Here is a 23,600-nt window from a genome sequence, read left to right as displayed (position 1 = left end):
ATTACAACATAGAGCGCATTTGAAGATCTATGCTCAGGCAATACTTGTGGTGAAGAAGCAATTATTTTCTGCCCATATTGCATCCTCTAGCTCATGCCCAGCAGGGTTGTTTAGGATTGAGAGAGGGCTAGTACATGCCCCTCCTCCCTTGATTCAGAATTTGGAACCATCAATTACCCTCTGTGAAGTTTTTAATGAGCTTTTAGTAGATAAAATCTCTCATATTTGGGCAACTTAGACTTAGATCCCACAACTATTGTAGTCTAGTGCAGAGGTGTCCAGCAACTCCTCTTATGTGGTTTTGCTGGATCACTTTCAGTTTGACTCCTGATTATGTTGAAAAGCTGCTTGGAATGGTGCAGCCTACCACCTGTTCTCTTGATCCTTGTCTGACATAGCTTATACTATCTGGCAGGAGTAGTAGTTGCAGAGGGCCCAGTAAATATTATAAATGCTTCTCTGAGGGAAGGCAGGATGCCTTCCTGTCTTAAGGAGGCAATTATTAGAACTCTTCTGAAGAAGCCTGGATTGGGTCCCTCAGTTAAGCAACTATAGGCCTGTCCCCAACCTTCCATGGCTGGGCAGGGTAAGTGAGAGGGTGGTGGTCTCCCAGCTCCAGACAGTCTTGGAGGAAACTAATTATCTAGATCCATTTCAAACTGGTTTTCAGGTAGGCTATGTGGTGGAGACTCTCTTCGTCAGCCTGATGGATGTTCTCCAATGGGGAATTGATGGAGAGAGTGTTGCTCTGTAGGTCTTCTTGGATCCCTTGGCTTTTGATACTATTGACCATAGTATCCTTCTGGAGTGTCTGAAGGGGTTGCGGGTAGGAGACATTGCGTTTCAGTGGTTCTGCTCCTATCTCTCAGGCAGATTCCAGATGGTGTCCCTTGGAGATTGTTGCTTTTGAAAAAGTGAACTTTTATAGGGTATACCCCAGGGCTCCATTCTATCTCCAATGCTCTTTAATATCTACATGAAACCACTAGGAGAGATCATCAGGAGATTTGGTGCAGGCCAGGGTATTATCAGTATGCAGCTAACACCCAAATCTATTTCTCCATGTCAACTTCAGTGGGAGAAAGCATAACCTCCCTTAATGTCTGCCTGGAGGCAGTGATGGGCTGGATGAGGGATAAATAAGATGAATTCAAATAAGATGGTGGAGTTGGAACTTGGGAGGAGATTTTTATCGTTGGTTTTGGATGGGATCACACTTCCCCAGAAGCAAAAGGTATGCAGTCTGGGAGTGCTTTTGGATCTAAACTCTCCCTAGTGTCTCGGGTTGAGGTGGTGGGCAGAGGAGCTTACTATCAGCTTTGGCTGATATGCCAGCTGTGTCTGTTTCTTGACCTAAATGACCTCACAACAGTAGTACATAAATATGCTGGTAACATACACATGCTAGTAACCTCCAGATTTGACTATTGGGATGTGCTCTCTGTGGGGCTGCCTTTGTTTGTAGTCCGCAAACTGCAGTTGGTGCAGAATGCGGCAGCCAGGTTGGTCTCCGGGTCATCTTGAAGAGACCATATTACTCCTATATTAAAAGAACTACACTGGCTATGAGTAAGTTTCCATGCAAAATGCATGGTCCTGGGTATAACCTATAAAGCCATTAACAGTTTAGGCCAGCGTATTTAAGAGAATGACATCTTCACTATGAGCCCCATCACCCACTTGAAATGATCCTAAGAGGTCCATCTGCAGTTGCCACCAGCTTGTCTGGTGCCTACAAAGGGATGGGCCTTCTTTATTGTTGCCCTGAGACCCTGGAATGTGCTCCCTGCTGAAATAAGAGCCTCCCCATTTCTGACAACTTTTTAAAAAGCACATTTATTCACCCAAGCCTTTTAACTAGCCTTGTGGTTTTAAATTGTTAGGGTTTTAATTTCTGTTATAATGTGTTTTATTTTGCTGAAATAGCAGCTATTTGGTTCAGTTTCCAGAGCCAACAACATTTCTAAGAGCATACAATAGAAACTAGGTGAGTACATCTACATAAGCACTCCTTGATCCATTTTATGTTCATTTCAGTGTTCTCCTCATTGGCCTGCAATTGGTCCTCTTGCATATATTCAATGCAACATGCCCAGAGAGGGAATTTTGAGGCAGTGTACAAATATAATAAACACAAATAAAATAACTGGAGATAAACTCGCCTATGTCATCACCATATTTGCTGAGCCACAGTCAACTCCATCCACTGCAGTACACTGGGATACTACCAGCTGCCTGCATTCTTGTTTTGAATTCCTGCTTACATAAGCATAACACACACTTGAAGTTGTAAGCTTCCCCACAAGCTGCACACGGTAACCTGATGTACAATTGCACAATCCTCTCACTTCCTGAAAGGCCCTTCTGCCAAGTTCTATCATACAATGTATATTGCTAAACACTGATTTTTCTTGAGATCCCATCCTAACTGCTGAAAGGAAGATTTAATAAAATAACCACGTAAACTGGAGTAACTACATCATTTCCAGTATAACTGCATGCAGTATCTACCTTCCATCTCCAGAAAATGAGGAACCTTTCTTTCACTACAGAACATATTGGAAATATCTAAATTCATTGACTGATATGGAGGCATGACACTACACTGCAGGGCTGTTGTGGACTTACCTAGGAAGCTGCCTTATAGCGAATCAGAGCATTGGTCCATGTAGCTCAGAATTGTCTACCCAGACTGGCAGCGGCTTCTCCAAGGTTGCCGGCAGGAATATCTCTCAGCCCTATCTTGGAGATACTGCCAGGGAGGGAACTTGGAACCTTCTGTAGGCAAGCATGCAGATGCTCTTCCCAGAGCAGCCCCATTCCCTAAGGGGAATATCATGCAGTGCTCACATATAGACTCTCATTCAAATGCAAACCAGGGCAGACCCTGCTTAGCAAAGGGGACAACTCATGTTTGCTACCACAAGACCAGATCTCCTCCCTGAGAGGGTGAGTTGGGGCTGCTCAGAAGGGGCAGTTGTTCAACAGGTGCTTCCACAAATTCCCCCATTCAGGTCAATGTGGAATCTTGCACAAGTGCTGGTTGCACAACTGCCCCTTCTAAGCAGCCCCAGTGCTCCCTTTGAATTCCACAACAACCTTGCAGTGCAGCAGTATGCTTCCATAACGTCCCACATAATGTTCAGTGTTCCCCATAACAGGGATCCCCAGATGATGCTGACTACAACATAATCTAAAGAGATAGGTGTGTCACAGTATTCTGCCTAGTAATCTGGCACACCTATCTCTTGCATTCATGGGCCTGCCTTCTCTCCTCATGTGCTAATAACATCTCTCTCCTTTTCTTTCTTTCATGTAACATGCATATAGTATGCATGTGCAGAAAATCCACATGAAACATGATTACAACCCAGACAATAATTGAGTTTTATATTTTTTTGGAAGATTGGATTCTGGAGCATTTGGACCAGTGCTGTCAAGTTGATGGCACTTTTCGAAGATTATTCTCCACTTGACAAAGAACAAGATCAAAATGGAGGCTGTCATGTCAATGTTGTGGACTTGTTTGAAATAGACTATATTATTTTCCATACAATGGACTTCACTATTTCTCCATCGCAATGGATTAACTTTATCCCTGCAACCTTGGAGAAGCCGCTGCCAGTCTGTGCAGACAATACTGAACTAGATGGACCAATGGTCTGACTCAGTATATGGCAGCTGCCTATATTCCTAATGTGGTTTCCAATTGACATCTTTGGTTGAAGTTTGTTCTATCTAGGATCAAGAGTATCTTTGATGATAAAAGTATACTAAACTCATTTGTTATATATGCTTCATTATATGACTTATACATAACATGGTGGGGATCTTATTGTTTATTATTTGCTTGATATGAGAGATCCCAGTACACATTATTTATCTTTTGTGCAGAAAATTTGCCAGCAGAGAACAACATTTAATGCATCTGAGGAATGGGCTATGGCCTACAAAAGCTTCTGCCACAATAGCATTGCTAAAGACTTTATTTCTTTAAAATACCTCTGTACTGCCCAAAACATGCGTCTCTGAGTGGTTTACAACAAACATAAAATCAATTAAAAACTAAAATCATTGAAAACCCAATATTTAAAATATTAAAACTATAAATCTAGTTAAAAGCCTGAGTGAATAAATGCGTCTTCAGTTCCTTTTAAAAAGTTGCCAGAGATGGGGTGGCCCTTATTTCAACAGGGAGTGCATTCCAAATTCCAGGGGCAGCAACAGACAAGGCCCATTCCCGAGTAGCTGCCAAACGAGCTGGCGGCAACTGCAGATGAACCTCTCCAGATCTTAACAGGTGGTGGGGCTCATGGCGAAAGAAGACATTCTCCTAAGTACCCAGGGCCTAAGCTGTTTAGGGCTTTATAGGTAATAACCAGCACCTTGTATTTTGCCTGGAAACGCATCAGCAGCCTGTGTGGTTCCTTCAACACAGGAATAATATGGTCTCTCTGAGATGACCAACCTGGCTGCCACATGCTGGGCCAACTGCAGTTTCCAGACTACGTACAAAGGCAGCTCCACATAGAGCGCATATATCCACCAGACATTGTTGATTTTGCTGCAACTAGGGTTTTCATATTCTGGCTTTCCAAATCTGGGTGCCTAATTTGCATATTATGTAAACTGGCTTGAAAATAATTTTTGAGCAGAATAGTGACTGCATGTTTTGTTCCATAACTCCACTTCTACAAGGGCGATTGCTTAACTTTTTCATTAAAAAAAAAAGAAAGCTGAAATCTGGGTAGGCTAAGTAATCTGGGTGAGATGCTTAAAATCCGGATGAAACCTGAAATTCCGGGGGGCATGGCAACTCTAGCTGCAACAGCATTGAGTAGCATGGGAACCCTCTGGAATGTGTAGACCATAGTGCAGAGCTTCTCAACATCTGACAACTACTAGTCCTCAGATGTTATTGGACTACAACTCCCACAATGGCCAGGTTCTCAACATCTTGGGATCCAAGTTTGAGAACCCCACCATAGCATATCTCAAGAAACCAGCAAGAATAAAGAAGGTGTAGTAAAGGATTATCAGGATACAGTTTTAAATTGTTTCAGGTGCTTCTTGTAAAATTCTAACAATAAAAATCAATAATTCCAGAAATAATATTCCAAACATTCACTGTCTTACTTCAAGCACAATACCAATAGGCAAATTTAGCCTCTTGCATCTTTGACTTACTTTAGGCTAAAGATAAACTAAATGGGATTTTACACAGAAAGATAATGGTCAGTGTCACAAGTCATGGTCAGGATTTGGATGTGTCTGAGGCATCAATAGTCTCCCTTTCCCAAGAAAATGCCAGTTTGTGAATCATTTTTTAAAAATGGCTTGTATCCTCAATGGCTGTGCCAGGGATGAACTGAAACGATGGGAGTGCTAATCTAACATAGGGATGTGCGGTTTGGTTCAGGGTTGAACCCCCACCCTCGGGTTCCATTCGGACCGGAACCGAACCCCCAGACAAGTCTGTGATTTATTTATTTTTGCAATTATTTTTAAAAATTAATTTACCTTCAGCCCCTTAAGGGGGCTTCCTGTAGGCTGTAGGCATGGCCCAGGACCTCACACAGACCATTTGCACAAATGCAGTGGCCATTTTTTTCCGTGGCCATTCTTAAACTTTTTTTAATGGCCACTGCGTGTGCGCAAATGGTCTCTGTGAGGCTCCTGGGCCATGCCAGGCCTCACAGAGGCTATTTGTACATGTGTGGCAGCCTCCAAAATGGCCACTAAGCCAGTTTACAGAGGACTGAACGGGCCAGTAAACTGATCAAATCTGGGTCATGGCAGTGATGTGAGAGGCCGGGGGGGGGGTAGGGGTAGGGGAATCTTGGCAGACCCCCACCCCACCTCACCCTGCGGCCTACAGGAAGTCCCCTGAAGGGGCTGAAGATAAATTAAAATTAATTTTTTAAGAAAGAATTGTGAACCCCCCCGGACCGAACCCAACCAAGCGAGGCAGGGTTCGGAGGGGTGCCAGACCAAACTGTTCTGGTCAGGTTCAAGTCCGGTCTGGACTCGAACCGAACCAGGCCAGCTGGCTTTATGCACACCCCTAGTCCAACAGTAGCTGCAGAGCCTCAGGTGGGCCACCCCAGCCTATGCTTTCATATGGTTGCTGTTGCTATTGTGCAAAATATCTAGCAATCATTCCAGATGCATTATTTCGTCCTGCAAGATGATCCCTATTACAGCAGTGATATCCACCATTCATCAAGTGGAGGAATTGCTACTGGTGCTGGATCGGAGCTAGACAATCACAGTACTAAAATAAGACTTGGTTTTTTAATTATTATTATCTGGAAAGGCTGTAAGGGTCTCTGATTTTCTCTTTTAGGGCCACACCTGCTTCTTGCAGAAAAATCTCCATGATACTTTTTCTCTCTCTTCTTTCTTCTTCTCTCCCCCCCCCCCCCGCCCCACCCACTGCCTCCCATTGAAGAAGCAGTATCTGAGGATGGTCCACAAAGAGCTTTGAATGCATTCAGGCAACATCCCAGGGTTGGGAGGTGATCTGTCAACCTCTGACTTGCTTGCTCCTTTAGCGACCCAGTTTATTTATTTATTTTATTTATTGTTGAATTTCTATACCGCCTTTCATTAAAAACAACCCCAAGGCAGTTTACAAAAGTTAAAAACATACAATAAAAATGACAATTAAAATATTAAGCTAAAAATATAAAACAAATCTAATTTAAAAACAACAAAATACAAGCATAAAAACTATAAATGAGTAAAAACACATAGAAGCAGCAGTAGAATCAGTCATGTAAAAGCCTGGGTAAAAAGCCAAGATTTAAGAAGATTTCTAAAAACTGTGATGGAGTCTGAGGAGCGAATGGCCACTGGGAGAGCATTCCAAAGTCTGGGGGCAGCAACAGAGAAGGCCCTGTCCCAAGTGCACGACAGACGAGCCTCCCTCATTGTCGGCACCCGGAGCAGAGCCCCCTCAGATGACCTTGTCAAGCGGGCAGCAACCCTTGGGAGCAGGCGGTCCCGCAGATACCCCAGGCCCAAACCATTAAGGGATTTAAAGGTCAAAACCAGCACCTTGAATTGGACCCGGAAACAAACTGGCAGCCAGTGCAGCTCTTTCAGGATGGGTGTGATGTGCTCCCACCGGGCAGCTCTGGACAAAACCCTAGCTGCCGCGTTTTGCACTAGCTGCAGTTTCCGGATATTCTTCAAGGGCAGCCCCATGTAGAGTGTCTTACAGTAATCCAGCCATGATGTGATTAAGGCATGGGTAACCGTGGCCAGATCTGCCGCCTTGAAAAAGGGACGCAGCTGGCACACTAGCTGAAGCCGTGCAAAGGCACCCCTGGCCACCGCCTCCACTTGAGCTTCCAAAAGCAGAGCCGGGTCCAGTAGTACCCCACAAGCTGCGTACTTGCTTCTTCAAGGGGAGTGCAACCCCATCCAGAACTGGTAAAATCTCCTCATCCCAATTGGCTCTCCTACTGACCAATGGTACCTCTGTCTTGTCTGGATTCAATTTCAGTTTATGGATTCCCACTCTCCCCCCATGATGGTTTTTCATTCTTCTTCTTTTTGCATTCTCCAATATACTACTGTTCACAGTCCAACTCCCTTTCAATGGTCCACAGCTTGTTGGAACACACCACTTCTCACTGTTGCTTCACCCAAGTTGCCAATCCACTTTCCTCATGTTGGCAGGGCTGTATTCGACTGAGATACAACCGAAGCCCAGCAGCTTCTCAAAAACATTCTGCTCTTTGCCCCAATGTAAACTGTTCTCTTTCCTGAAAGGCATTACAAGCCTGAGGTTTTCACAAGTTCCAACTAATGATCCCAAGCATTTTGGCAGTGAAATAGGATCAGGAAGACCTTTGATTGCAATCAATGCTTTGGCAGGGGCCCCAGAAACACAGAACAAAAATGCTTTGAAGAAGCCTGGTGCTCAGGGTGTGTCCCTAGTCTGCAGGGTGTGCAGTATGACTCACGGCATTATCATGTGTATTGAGTGCACCACACAGTAAGCTGTGGCTGCTTCCAATTCTTCCACCATCCAAATTGTCCTGCTGCCATATTATGCAGTCCTAAAAAACAAACTTGTAAATAACATCATGTTACAAATATTTCAAATTATCAGTGCAAATGTCAGATGCTTAGGTGCCAACCCTGCACAAACCAAGGCTGTACAGGTTCCTAGGTGTGAACACCAACATTCTAAGTGCCTAGGCAACTGGTACCTGGGTCGATTGGAAGAGGGGTGCAGGAGGGGCATTTGGCTTGGGCCTCAACCTGAAAGGGGGCTTCAAGTTTAGACACGCTTTTTTTTGGGTGCTTATTTTGTTTTCATGTGCTGTCATTCTTATTTTTATTTTTATTTTGGCTAGGAACCTCAAGCTAGAAATGGCCTAGGGCTCTCTGGACCTCTGAGAGGGCCTGCTGGTGCCTGAGATTTTTAAAAACTTGCTTTTGGAAGTATGCATTTGCTCTTTACCCACATTTCAGGTATTAAGGTTCAGGAAGACTTCAACAATCCCTAGTAAGGCTTTAGTTAAAACCTTTTCTTTGAGAGTTTCAACAAGTGTGTGGATCAAGGTGATGCAGTTGACATAGTATACCTGGACTTCCAAAAAGCTTTTAACAAAGTTTCTCATCAAAGACTCCTGAGGAAACTTAGCAGTCATGGGATAAGGGGACAAGTACATGTGTGGATTGCTAACTGGTTGAAAGACAGGAAACAGAGGGTAGGTATAAATGGAGAGTTTTCACAAAGGAGGGAAGTAAGAAGTGGGGTCCCCCAGGGATCTGTACTGGGACCGGTGCTTTTTAATTTATTCATAAATGATCTAGAAGTAGGGGTAAGCAGCGAGGTGGCCAAATCTGCAGATGATAGCAAATGCTTTTGGGTAATGAAATCCAAAACAGATTGTGAGGAGCTCCAAAAAGATCTCTCCAAACTGGGTGAGTGGGCGACAAACTGGCAAATGCAGTTCAGTGTTGGCAAGTGTAAATTGATGCACATTGGGAAGGAAAAAAAAAAAAACCCAACTTCAAGTATATGCTGATGGGATCTGAGCTTTCGGTGACTGACCAGGAGAGGGAACTTGGGGTCATGGTGGACAGCTCGTTGAAAGTGTCGACTCAATGTGCGGCAGCTGTGAAAAAGGCCAATTCTATGCTAGGGATCATTAGGAAGGGGATTGAAAATAAAACTGCTGTTATAATGCCCTTATACAAAACTATGGCACGGCCACACCTGGAGTACTGCATACAATTCTGGTCACCACATCTAAAAAAGGACATTGTAGAACTGGAAAAGGTGCAGAAGAGGGCAACCAGGATGATCGGGGCCTAGAGCAACTTTCTTATGAGGCAAGGCTACAACACCTGGGGCTATTTAGTTTAAAAAAAAAAAGACGACTGTGGGGAGACATGATAGAGGTCTATAAAATCATGCATGGTGTGGAGAATATGGAGAGAGAGAAATTCTTCTCCCTCTCCCATAACACTAGAACATGGAGTCATCCCATGAAATTGATTGCCAGGAAATCTAGGACCAACAAATGGAAGTACTTTTTCACACAATGCATAATCAACTTATAGAATTCTCTGCCATAAGAAGTGGTGACAGCCAATAACCTGGATGGCTTTAAGAGGAGTTTGGATAACTTCACGGAGGAGAGGTCTATCATCGGCTACTAGTCAGAGGGCTATAGGCCACCTCTAACCTCAAAGGCAGGATGCTTCTGAGTACCAGTTGCAGGGGAGTAACAGCAGGAGAGGGAGCATCTGCCTGTAGGCTCCCAGGGGCATGGGCCACTGTGTGAAACAGGATGCTAGACTAGATGGGCCTTGGGCCTGATCCAGCAGGGCTGTTCTTATGTTCTTATATTTTTGAGAGTCAGGCAACCCCACATTTGTCTTACTCTGAAAAATTTGACATTATTTGTGATCAGAGGCAGTGCACCACTGATCATAATAAAGCTGAATTAGTCTAACATTTGCTAAGTGCCTGACATTTGAACCCCATGTCTGGAAAAGCTGAATTTTCTGAACTGTACCCTGCTAGGCTGGGCAGCAATTAAAGTCACAAAATCCTTCTTTGGATTAGGTGTTAGTGGCAGGCAACACTATTCTGGAAATGGCTGTTGAGTTTGCAGTCTTAGTCACACAGACAAGTTGTTTCTTTGCTCATTTCTATCAGTAGCTGAAGGATTTTGGTCGTTGTTTCCCTGAGATGTAATCTTTGTGTTGATGTAAATTAACTTGATATCGTCTGTGATCTGCCTACTCATATTCGAAAACCTTTCTTTATTGGTGGTGCCTGGTAGTTTTGCTGAGGTTATGAAATTTGGAAACTGCCTGAATGTAACACATTCTGTTACACTCCAGCAAATAATTGGGACTGTTCAGGCTGCCTGTGCTTGAGGGTGACAGGCTGGGTTGCTCAAAGCAAGCCTGGTAGATAGTGGTGACAGTCTTCTCATTATAAGAGCTGCAGAGTTATTTGGTACTGATTGTTACTGTTCAAATGACCACACAGTGAAGAGCACTAGCACAAATCCATCAACCTCCCCTTCCAGAGCTCCTTCCACCTAAGACTGGGCAACAAATGTGACTCTCTCTTTTTAAAAGCAGTTGTGGCAATTGCCGCCACTTGGTTTTGTGTGCATCTTGCATGTGCACAAATACTCACCACTGCCAATTCCTGCTCTGCCATTGCTGCTGCAATAGCTGCCACCCAATATGCAGCAAGGACATTCTTCTCCCTTTATAGAGTGACTCCAGTGCTCTTTCCTCATTCCCTCTTCTGCTTCCTCCCCCTTTTCATTATTAGGCCAGTGGCAAAGTAGGCCTGCTGGTGTCCTAATAATTTGCTGCTTGAGGTGAATGTTCACCTTCCCTTATGGAAAGATCGCCCCTGACCCTTGCTCAGTTCTCCAATACTGAGGCAAAGGAATAGGTAGGCTGTACTGACTGAATAGGTGAATTATATCATGGGCCTCACACTCCTCAAACTCAAGATTTACTCCTCTGCTGTTTCACAAACATCAAGAGGTATGGAGGAGGAGAACTATGCTACTTACCCTGGCTTCTACAACTCTTCCAATTTTATTCTGGGGGTCATGTGAGAGAAACACTGGGGTGGCTAGTAGCAGAGAGCGGTTGTTATGGTGAGCCCTGGACAAGTGGCAGAAAGGAAGATTTATCAATTGGCTGCTCTCTCTCTCTCTCTCCTCCCCACATCACATGCCTTGTCATTGCTACATCTTCCTTTCTGCCACTTGTCCAAGGCTCACCATAGCAACCACTTTCCCCTGCCACTTAGCCACCCCAGTCCAGTTCCCAAGGACCCACAGAGCTTTGCTACCTCTTGGGTTCTTTTCCCCTCTATTCTATCATGTGACTGGAGAAGGGGGGGCAAGTATCTCCTGGCTTCCCAATGCTTATGAAAGCCAGCACTTCTGTATTTCTATTTATTTTTAACCACTCCAAAGTGATATATAATTACTGAGGCAAAGTTCAGCTGGCCAATGCCGCCACCCCAATAATTTCACAAATGTACCCCACTCTGAGCTGCAACTGATTCATTTATTGTAAGCCACCTCGAACAGCAGTGTGCTAGAGGGGCAGGCCATAAATATTTCATTTAAATATATAAATTTGGCTTTATTTTGGCAAGCTTTGCCTCGTAGTCTTTGATTGATTAAGTGCCGTCAAGTCAGTGTTGACTCTTAGTGATCACATAGATAGATTCTTTCCAGGATGAACTGTCTTCAATTTGGCCTTTAAGATCTCTCAGTGGTGCATTCATTGCTGTCATAATTGAGTCCATCCACCTTGCTGTTGGTCGTCCTCTTTTTCTCTTTCCTTCAACTATCCCCAGCATTATGGACTTCTCAAGGGAGCTGAGTCTTCACATAATGTGTTCAAAGTATTATAGTTTGAGCCTGGTCACTTGTGCCCCAAGTGAAAATTCTGGAGTGAGTTGTTCTATGATCCATTTGTTTGTTTTCCTGACTGTCCCTGGTATCCTCAAAAGCCTTCTCCAGCACCAAAGTTCAAAAGTGTCAATGCACTTTCTATCTTGCTTCTTCAAAGTCCAGCTTTCACATCCATAGAGTGTCATGGGAAAAACCATTGTTCAAACGATTCTAATCTTTGTAGGTATGGACATGTCACAGCATCCAAATATCCTTTCCAAGACCTTCATTGCAATGCTACCAAGGGCTAGTCTGTAGCGTATTTCTTGACTGCTGGATCCTTTACTGTTGACAGTCGATCCTAAAAGGCAGAAGCTATCCACTACTTCAATGTCTTCATTATCCATTCTGAGGCTAGTTTGCTGTACTCATTGTCATTAGTTTAGTCTTCTTGACATTTAGACGTAGTCCCATTTTTTCACTGTGCTCCTTGACTTTCATTACTAGAGCTTTCAGATCTTCCGCATTCTCAGCTGATTGGTGTCATCAGCATAGCATAGGTTATTGATGTTTTTTCCTCCAACTTTAAAACCACGCTCATCTTCTTCTTCCTATCCAGCTTCTCTCAGTATATGTTCAGCATATAAGTTAAATAATTAAGGAGAAAGTATACAGCCTTGTCTTACTCCTTTGCCGATCTGGAACCAGTCTGTTTCACCATGATCTGGCTGGACTGTGGCTTCCTGTCCTGTGTATAGATTTCTCATGAGAACAATGAGATATGCTGGGATGCCCATTTTCCTCAGAATATTCTACAGTTTGACATGGTTGGCGCAATCAAAGGGTTTTCTGTAGTCAATAAAGCACATATTGGACTGTGTCTCATGATCCATGAGACCCGGTTTGGGGCGGTGAGCGGAAAAGGAGCCCTGGGTGGCCAGAAAGGCCGCCCACACGATTGCCAGGGTGGTATCCTATCCAGTTACCTTTTGCAGTTTGTTTGGACATTTGTCCCAGGGATCCTAGAGAGTGTGGAGCAGAAGCCAGAAAGGAGAAGGAGAAAATGGAGTTGTTGCTGAATAAATCTTTAGTTAAATCTATATCAGATTTCTTTTACGAGGGAAGCAGCTTTAAAACAAGTTGCCATGTGCAACTGTTATGTACATAATAATGCATCACAGTGCATCATAATAACATCACTTTGCAACAGGAATGTTCCTAAAGCAGTTTACATGGGGAAACAATAGTACGGAAAAGATGGTTTCCTGTCCACAAAGGGCTCACAATCTAAAAAGAAACCCAAGGTAGACGCCAACAATAGCCACTGGAGGGATACTGGGATAGGGACAATTGCTGTACTCCACCTAAATAGAAAAGAATAGCCACTTTTAAAAGTGTCTCTTTGCCCAGTTAGCATGTGCAGACACTGAGCCAGTTTGGATGATACCTTACCAGCCCACGCAATTAGAAGCAGAATGTGCTGAATGTCACCCACTGTGACATTTTCTGTGGACATCCCAATGCCCTCTCAGTACATGACTTTATTGTGTGAGGGAGGCTGTTAATCTGAATGGCCGTTCTACTTGCACTCTAAAGTACATGTAGAGTAGCCAGTCCCCTTCACATAAGGGACATACTGGCAGAGTTTCCACAGAAAACATCACAATGGATGTGCTCTAGGTACATCCCCTTTCTAACTGTGCGGGCTGGCAAGGCATTGTCTGAACAGGCCCACCATTAGGCCTTCCCCACAAGTTCTGTGTGGCATAGAAGGAACCTTATTAGTTCCACTTCATAGCTGAGGGAGCCAAGCTGCACAGAAAACAACCTGTCCATCACTTCAGAGAACTTACGGAGCAGTCTATGTAACTCAGACTTAGTACTTCTTCAAGGTTGTCACTTCTCTCTGCATCCTCTCCTTGGAGAGGAGAGCTGGTCTGGAGAGGAGAGCTGGTCTTCTGGTAGCAAGCATGACTTGTCTCCATAGCTAAGCAGGATCTGCCCTGGTTGCATATGAATGGGAGACTTGATGTGTGAGCACTGCAAGATATTCCCCTCAGGGGATGAAGCCGCTCTGGGAAGAGCAGAAGGTTTCAAGTTCCCTCCCTGGCTTCTCCAAGAGAGGGATGAGAGAGTCCTGCCTGCAACCTTGGAGAAGCTGCTGCCAGTCTGTGAAGACAATACTGAGCTAGATAGACCAATGGTCTGACTCAGTATATGGCAGTTTCCTATGTTCCTGTCTGGATTATGTTGTGGATTAGCAAATAAAATTATTCCCAATTAGTGACTGAATTCCAAGCAAAGAGTACATTCAGAATGAGATGTACTAGCCAGTTACAATGGAAAAGGCCTAGCAAAATGGCCTAAAACCTATTCAGACCAATAATTAGGGATGCAGATAATGAAGATCAAATTGGGCAGGGCATAATTATCTCGCTTTCCATGACTTTCAGCCCCACACCATTCTGCTGTCATTTGCTGCTTTATCCCTTGCTACAGATATGCCGACTTTCCAAAGCACAGCCACCAGTTCAGCAGCACCTGGGTGAGTGTGTTCTGCTGCCTTGGTATCTGCAACCAGAGTACAGCAGTGGGTGTGTGCAGGCACTGACTGGAGGCTGTATATCCAGTCTAGCAAAGGGCGTGCCTGCTCACACTCCCGAGAGCCGAGTGTGGGGAAAGAGCTGCTGTCAGCAGAGGGACGTATGGCAAGGAAGGCTCCCTGACATTTTACACCTGATCAAGAATTTTGGTTGCTGCTGCTTCTAAGTTTTTGTTTCTAGTTCCCCAGGAGAGACAGGTGACATCCCACCTCACCACCACCCCACCTGCAAACATGCTTCAGTCTCATGCTCCACTGAAAACAGCACTGGCTTATCAGTGTTTCCAGGACCAAGCCAATTCGACTCTAGCTTTGCCCTCGGATCACAAGCTCAAAACTAGGGGTACAGGAAAACAAAGAGTCCAGGAGCAAGTGATGATGACCGTGAAACGGCAGAAGCAAAAGACCTCCCAGGCATCACTGAATGCGGGCCACTCCAACCGAGGTAAATTCCAATCGCTGCTCTGAGTAACAAGCAGTGCCCTGTCTGTGGTCTCTCAGTTTGATTGTGTAGGGAGCCGGTGCTCCTGTACTTAAGAATATCTGGGGTTTATTAAGTTTTACCTAGAGGAGACGTGGTGTGTTTTGGTTCTGCAGGATTCTGTGGTGACAGTACTAGACAAGTCTTGCAGCTTCTGGCAGAATAAACACCTGATGGGGAATTCAGGATCTGTCTTGTTACTTCTGCATTCTAGTGATGATGATGTTGAAAAAGCTACTTCATCTCTCCGTTAAGCCCAATAATTAAGCTGCAGGACTTCGATTTGTACTGGGATGATTGGGAATGGATGTGGAGATGCAGATGCTTCTGCTTTGAGACAAGGGGTTGGAGCTGATAGTCTTCTAGTCCTTTTCAGCCTCATGATTGTGGTTTAGTCCCAGTGAAGTCATTTTGTGTAAATAATGGGCACAATCCAGCCTAAGTTAAGTATTTTTAAGTTCTATTTATTTCCCATTAAAAACTTAAAAGTTAAGTGTGCCCATTATAACCAACTGGATGGATAATTTACAGTTTAATTTATTCTGAATAAATTAATTCTGAATTGGAGTTTGAATCTACTTATCTGCAAAATGGAAATGACATGTGCCTCAACAGGAGTTTTATAGTTTAATTAATGCATGTTCATGGGTGTGCTGTGACTGTCAAACCAAAAATGTTATTTGCACTATTGGTTTAAAAACTCTAACTTGCCAGCCAGGGGGTTCTTATTTTTATATCTCATGTGTAACTTGATCTTTGAAAAACTGTACAGTATTAAGCAACTGATGCATAATTAATCCAAGTTTGTAACTTGGTGCTTTGAGTGTGTCCCTAATTAGGGTTCTGGAACTATCGACCCAGCCTCAAAGCCTAGCCTCTTCCTTACTAGTTTTCAACATTCTTACAAAGACTGAGATCATTAACTTTTAGTTTTGGAACATTTACATTGCCTCCTGTTGTTTCAGGGTGTGAAGTTTGTTTTTTTTAACCATGTTGGAGGTGAGGGGGTGCCCAGCCTTGCTAAAACTGCATTTATAACTGTATTCCAGAATTTCAAGGCTCACACATTTTGAGAAATTAATGTTTTAAACTAGTCACAGAAGTTTAAACTAGTTGCAGAATATCGAGTATCAGGGCTGGACTGGGAACACGGAGAGGTTGGTGGAATGTATGTGGGGAGGGTGCCAGGTTTTGAGCAGAATGGGTAATTAAGGGTGGGAGTATTCACTGCTGCCGAGTCCGGTGGGGCACAGGGGCACCCCGTGAATGGGGCGCACCGGGAATATGCCCTGTGGGCTTGTCCGAGCCTGTTGAGTATATGTTTGAGGAACTGTGGGAAGTAACAATATGAATTAAGAACACAAACATGAACCAGCATTCAGTGTGCTAGATAACTGTGCATAACATCTTTGGCAGACGTTATAAATAGCCAGAAAGACATGATGTTTTTCTATAAGGCCGAGTTGTTCAATGAAGAACACTGAAGATTTACAAAATCAGATAAACTTAACTCTTATCTTATCTGAATGTGGACTCACTTGTGCTCTGTATCTCACTCTGTAAATTTCAACTCATTTTGAAAACAAAGAATAAGAATCTGTTCTTTGACTCTAAGTGGATGAAGCTGAGACTTTATCTTGGATATTTGCTCTTAAACCACATAATTTTCATGAATGAAATCCTATGAGAAACTTAAAAGAAAAGCTAACATCTACTTATTCTATTTTGCAAATGGGGAGACTGATCACTATTGTTTGTTTTTGTTTGTTTTTATTTCTTTTACATATTTTTATACCGCCCAAAACTTACGTCTCTGGGCTACGTCACTAAGAAGCAAGATATTTGCTTATGGTCACTCAGCATGTCGCTGCAAAATGAGATGGAAGTTTTGGGTGGTATAGAAATATGTAAAATAAAATAAAATAAAAATAAATAAAACATAACACAGATACATGACCCATTTTATGCCCTGGGTTTGCAATCAAAAACAATTCTCCTTGGGTAAAACAGATCCACTTGTTTTTCTTAATTTATTATTATGGTTAATAAAATGTTAGCTTTCCTTGCATTGCAACCCAAATCTTATGCACAAAGGCATTGCTCTTTATTCAGTATTTCCACTGGGTCATAGGGTTAGCTTAGCCAGTTTTTAGAAATGTGGGTATTTATTCAAGAATTAATTGTATCTGTTTATAGGATGAATTATAGTGGTTTTGTGGTCAGGATGTCACTTGAAATGGTGATGAAGTCCTTAGTGTGTTTTGCTTTTGAGTTTAAATAGTGAATGATAAGAGATATTTTGATGCCAACGGAAGAATATAAAGATTTGTTTTTTCCTAGTTTACAAGGGCCACTTCACTGATCACTTTTCCTCCTGTAAAAATTGGGTGAAACCTTTAGTCTATTTTAATTTTGATGCACTTAGGATTGAAAAACTCCAGTGATTTCCCAGTGCATTTACTGAGAGCAAAATAGAAATTCACAGGGCTGTTGATATTCTATTGAAGTCAGAAGACATCTGTCTTCTAACAAATACATCAGTCTCTAGGTTGGAAAAAGGAATAGATGAACACAGTCTCTTAGAACATTGAGATAACTTGATTGAATTTAAAAGGCCTGCTTTATCTATGAGAGTCATAGCAGATGGTTGCTGGCAAAATAAAATAATTTCACTGATTTTTAAGTCTATTCACGATCAAAATGCCTGGTGGGGGAAGGCAGTGGGGAAAGCAGAGTTGGCGCTACCTTCCCCCAGATGATGGTCACTGTTTTCTTCACTGCACCAGCATGCGCACACATGATCTGTGCTTCTCCTAGCAGCATGGTTCTTTGCAGGCTGGAAAATGAATCCAGGTATTTCTGAATGCACTGCGCAAGCAGTGTGATTTCCCCCTCTGTGTATTCTTTAGCTGCCTGCAGCCTGACCATACACATGACCCAGGAACTGGGTAAAGGATGCTTTCGTAACCCTTAATCCAGGTAAAAGCCCAGGTAAAAAACTCGGGCTACCAGGGGAAGCAGCGCCGGGATTGACCTTGATCAGCCCAGATAGGGCTGCCCTAACCTGGACAGGGCTGATCATGTGCATAGCCTCATTGTCTTCCGGGTACTGTAAGTCTGAGGCCATGTTGTTATGAAGAAGATGACTCAATTAGGCAAGAGTCCCAGATTCAGACTCTTTGTATGCAGTACTGTATCCAATTTTGAATTACCTTGGCAATGATTTCCAAATCCCACCCAAGTCTTACACTACAGAAACATACTTGTCCTTTGATTATTTAATATATCACCCCTAGAATCTGCTTAGCTATTTGTTATCTCTTGATCTGTATGTATGATCTCCCTTCCCCCTCTCCTGCCTTTACTTCCCCCCCTTCTTTGTTTCAGTCTTCCTCTTATTTTGTTGCTTTCTAATCTGTATAAAAACTTCTTTAAAAATTGTTTTAATATGAGAGGGATTCTGAGCCTGGACTTTGAATAATGGGTAGACTTCTGAAAAGCACAGCTTTTGATGTACTGTAAATCTTGTAGCAAAATTAGGTGTGGCACAGTGCAGTGTCTCTTTTTTGTGACTTTCTTTTTCAATGAGAAGCAGCCTTGGATTACAGTTGAGAGCAGAGTGGCAGAGGGAGCGGGTTTCCCTCCTGCCATTTCCCACGAAAATCGTCCTTCAAGTGCTTTCCCATCCAAAAAGAAAAAGAGATGGGGATAAGCTAGGGAGAAAATAGTTCTCTCCAATCTATGTGGTCCCTATTTTTTACGGTGGATGAGAGAGAAGATCCACAGAGGGTTGCTTTTTAGTGAACAAAGGAAAGAAGGTAAAAGCATTAAGCAAACTCTGTACTAGGGGTGTGCGAACAGGTTCAAAGTTGAACCGGTTCGGTTCGCTGGCTCAATGTTGAGCCGAATCCCCTCACCGTCCTCTGTTATGCTTCAAATCACCAGGTTCAGGTGGTCTTCGGTCCTAACCCAGGCCTTTCCTGCATTGTGGTAGCCATTTCGGAGGCTGCCATGCATGCACAGTGGGCCTCTGCATGGCTGGGTCATGACCCAGTCCACACAGGGGCCCATTGCGTATGTGCCGCAGCCTCCAAAATGTCTGCCACAATGGGGGAAAGGGACGAAGACTGCCTGAACCAGGTGATTTAAAGCATAACAGAGGCCAGCAGGGGGAGGGGGAAACTCCGCGGCCCCCCTGCAGCTTTGGAGAAAACCATCTCTGTGTGTCTGTGTGTGGATAGATAGCTAGATATGGAACCCCCCTAACGGAACTGAGCTGGGGGGGGTCAAGGGAGTCAAAACTGAACTGTCCTGGTTTGGTTCGAGCCTGGTTCAGACTCTAACCAAATGGGGCCACCCAGTTTTGTGCACACCCCTACCCTGCACCCCCACTCTTCCACTCCCATTTGAAGCCTTCAAGGGTTGCTCTTCATGAAAGGTGGGGGGACTGCAGAAAAGAGAGACACAGAGCTTTGTGTTCCTGAGATGCAAATGTGGCTAGTGGAAACTTGCAAGATATTAGTATAGCAACAATTGACTTCTTTGATTATGTTGAGTCTACAATTTACCGTTTTGTCAACTAGGTTGGCCTCTGTTAATTGAGGCTGCTATCCTATACATATTTACCTGAGAGTAAATCCCCTTATACCTTTTTGTATAGCATAGAGTTGTGATGGGGCTGTAGCTAAGTGGTAAAGCATCTGCTCTGCATGCAGAAGGTCCTAGATTCAATTTCTGGTATTTCAGGGTAGGGCTGGGAAAGGTTCCTGTCTGAAATCCTAGGGATGGGCCCATAGTGTGACTCAATATAGCAGCTTCATAACGTCAAACTCAGTGTGACTTACTTCTAAGTAGACATGACTAAGATCATGCTAAAGGGTTTAGATGAATAAAGGCTCAGGCCAGATTCAGACATAATACAAAACCAGAGGTTGGCAAACTGACAGTTTCAATGTCAAACTATAAATCGCACCACAGATGTTTGTCAAATCACGGCCCACTAACCTCCAGTTCCAGGAGAGGGAAGCCCCTTCCTGCTGCTCAGCCACTAAGGCTGATCCCAGCAAGCTCCATGGCCAGACTGTAGGCAAAGCATCAGCATGCCAGTAGAGCGGCCACAATCTTGAAAGGGGTGTGCCGAGTATGATCATACACTTTTGTCATGGGCTGCCTGTCCTCAACAGGGAAAGGGCATTCAAATCCCTTTAAATACCATGACATAATAGTGCTTCTTCTGACAGCAGTGGCACCGCCCTGGGCCCCCGCCCCAAGAGCCCTGCACCCAAATAGTCCTGCACAAGCATAATCTGAGATGGGGGCTTGTTGGGGCACTATACCCCAGTTATTCTGGAAAGGGATGGGAACACGGAGACTTCCTAGGATGGGATATGCACATGAGAGAGGGCAAAGGATGCTGCGGACATGATTTATGTTTAGCCTCAAACATGTTTAGTTTGTGTTAACCTCAAAACAACTCTGTGGGGTGACTTCAGCATCTAAAAGAACAACAAACTACCTAATGCAGCCTACATTATCTTCTAGAAAATGGTCTCATATATCAATAAAATCACAGCTGAGTTGTCATTCTATGAATATCACACCTTCCCCATACGTGTTGCAATGAATGCATATATCCCGATTAAGGTGGAATGTCAAATGTGCAGAGAGGAGGTGGAGCATGGTGGGACGAGGTGTGGTAAGGTCAGCACCAGCAATAAACTTTTCATATTATGGGAAATATAAGCACTCTGAAGTGCCTTTGATTTTGAAAGCTGAGATTCAAGTGCATGCTTAGTTCTGCCACAGATTATGGAAAGTGATCACAGTTGAATGGCTCAGGCTCACTGTCTGTAACGTGTACATACAAAATGTATTACTGATCCATAGAAAACGTGTGTGTGGGTGACAAAAATGTCTTAAGTATGATATGGATCACACAATCCAAGAAGGCAAGTTTGGCCATAGGCCAAATGCTCATTTCCCAGAGTATAGTGTGTGAGTGGCCCCAAGACACTGATGATCAGTGACAAATAAGACTTGAAAGGAAGCACAGGCAACTTGGCCACAATATCTCTTTCAAACAGCGATCACAAGGACCTTTACATAATCCTTTTGCCAATTAAATATCAAACCACATTTATATTATCCTTATCCTGAGACCATTTATTTTTTAATGTCTGCTTTAACATCTACAAACTCCCCCCTTTACTCCTTGTAGATTTATACTAACTGTATTTGCTGAGAACGGGTGCCATATCATTACCACGAATTTTCACTTTCTCTCTGGCCTGTAGAGAACTGACATTGTTCCATTGACAGTTTACAATCATCATTAATTTAAAACCAATCATGGGGATACTTTTTTTAAAAGTCTATTTCCCTGTACATATATAATAATCTTATCTCCTTTAAAAAGTTTTATTTTTTCCATTTTTCAATGGAAAAATCAAAGAAAGAATATATAGTATATAAAATTCACATCTGCGCAAGGAATGCCAAAAAGTACTGACAGAATCTATTCCATTTATACATAAAGACTATTATCAGATTCATTCCAATGTTATTGATGTATGCCAGACAGCTGGAAATTTGTGAGTCCCTTGTTAAAAGCAGCATTGATGCCGTGCTCACTTAATGAATAGTTTAGCATAATATGCTTTTTTTTCTTTTCATTTTTCCAAACACTCCTGTCTTCAGAATGTGTTGACAAAACAGGTATTGCTACATATCTTTGGGCATTCCTTAATTTCTGGTTTTGTTTGTCATTTCTAATGACTGTCTGCAGTCCCAAGCATACTTACTGGAGAGTAGCTCCTGTTGAACTCAGTGGGAATTACTTGCATGCTTAGGATTGTGCCATATGTGATAGATAGAAAGATGCTTCCTATTACTGAGGAACTACTAAACTTTCTTACAAGCATTTTGTCTTGGGAGCTTGTTAAATAAATATATATCACATTTATAATATGTTTTATGTTAAATAATTATTGTATTAGTCTGAAACTTCAAGCATGATGAATGGGCTTTTGTCGTCTCCATCAGCCAATTACAAGACTATTTTATTTTACATTTATATCCTGTTGTTCCTCCAAGGAGCCCAGAGTACTACATACTTGAGTTTCTCCTCACAACAACCATGTGAAGTAGGTTAGGCTGAGAGAGAAATGACTGGCACAGAGTAACCCAGCTAGTATCATGGCTGAATGGGGATTTGAACTCAGGTCTCCACGGTCCTAGTCCAGCACTCTAACCACTACACCACGCTATGTTTGTAGACTGCATTATTTCCCTTTATACAGAATGTCAATTGCTTGTCAACCCCAATGTAATAAATTTGCTCCTTCTTATTCAGGCTTATTACCTTTTCCCTGTTTTACAAATTGATATTACATCAGCCACTTTTCAGCCATGGAGGCTGTCCAGAACTCCTCTCTAATTTCTTATCTGTGTCACATCAGAGCTCTGGGAAGAGTCCTGTCAGTTTTTTGCAACTTATTACTGTCAAAATGTCAGTTTGCTTGAAAGCCGCTTTAGTTACACAATAGTTTTATGGAGTTTACATATAATGATAAAAAGTGTAACCCTGCCATAAATCACACATTTTGCAATGTACAGTAAATTTGAAAAGGACTTCTGAGTCAACAGGATGGAGGATTCTAAATGTGTGTGTCGGGGGGGGGATACATTTATGTGGGTGTTGGCATTTCCTGAGTAATCTCTGCATTGAATATCAGTTCAAATACCTTGTTTAGTCTCACTATATCAGAAACCTATGGCGGTTGGTCTGCCCCTACTGCAAGGATGAGGAGAAACCACCTAGAAAAATTATCTGAAGATTTTGGAGGAACCCCATAGAAGAGGAGGAAGGAAGTAGATTGTTGACTAGGAACTAATATTTTGCATGCTGCAACACAAACATTGGTGCTGAACTATAAATATAATTGCTTTAAAGCTCTGAAACCATTTTATTCCATTTAAATTTAAACCATAGAAATAAAATTTCAGTTTGTTGCTCAGGAAAAAATGGTAAGAAATGCACTTGCTGAGATGTATTTAAAAATGACATGTCAAAATTTGAAAGTGATAGGATTTAATAAAATACACTAGGAAGGTGCAGCTATTTATGGTATGTATTTTTATTTTATACATGGTGTACATGGTTATATTTATCCTCACAACAACCTGTGAGGTAGGTTAGGCTGAGAGATTCATGACTGGCCCTGGTCACATACTGAGATTCATGGCTGAATGTGGGTTTGAACAGGTCTCCTGAGTCCTAGTCCAACACTCTAACCACTACACCACACTGCCTGTATTCAGCCAGTGCGGTATAGTGGTTAATGCATATACAGCCTTATTTAGTCATAATGTTGTACATGCATTTACAGTAGGTGACTGTGCACAAAAATATGTGTTTATGTGAATGATGGTAAGTAAAGTTGTGCTGGTGAGTCAGTGTCAACTCCTGGCAACCACAGAACCATGTGGTTTTCTTGGTAGAATACAGGAGGGGTTTACCACTGCCATCTCCCGTGCAGTATGAGATGATGCCTTTCAGCATTTTCCTATATCGCTGATGCCCAATACAGGTGTTTCCCATAGTCTGGGAAAC

At 43.0% G+C, this 23,600-nt stretch overlaps 1 protein-coding gene across 1 annotated transcript in view; it reads left to right on the top strand.

The window, feature by feature from the left end:
• The first annotated feature begins 14,452 nt into the window (after window positions 1–14,452).
• The window catches only part of PKP1 (plakophilin 1), an 81,554-nt gene continuing 72,406 nt past the window's right edge, over window positions 14,453–23,600 (top strand). Inside the window, exon 1 of the mRNA XM_053248149.1 lies at window positions 14,453–14,953. Within this exon, the coding sequence (XP_053104124.1) occupies window positions 14,743–14,953 (211 nt within the window). The 5' untranslated portion in view covers window positions 14,453–14,742. The remainder of the gene's footprint in view (window positions 14,954–23,600) is intronic.

Source organism: Hemicordylus capensis, chromosome 4, assembly GCF_027244095.1.
Source record: "Hemicordylus capensis ecotype Gifberg chromosome 4, rHemCap1.1.pri, whole genome shotgun sequence".
NCBI classification, from domain to species: Eukaryota; Metazoa; Chordata; class Lepidosauria; order Squamata; family Cordylidae; genus Hemicordylus; species Hemicordylus capensis.
This window is presented reverse-complemented; position numbering and strand designations above follow the sequence as displayed.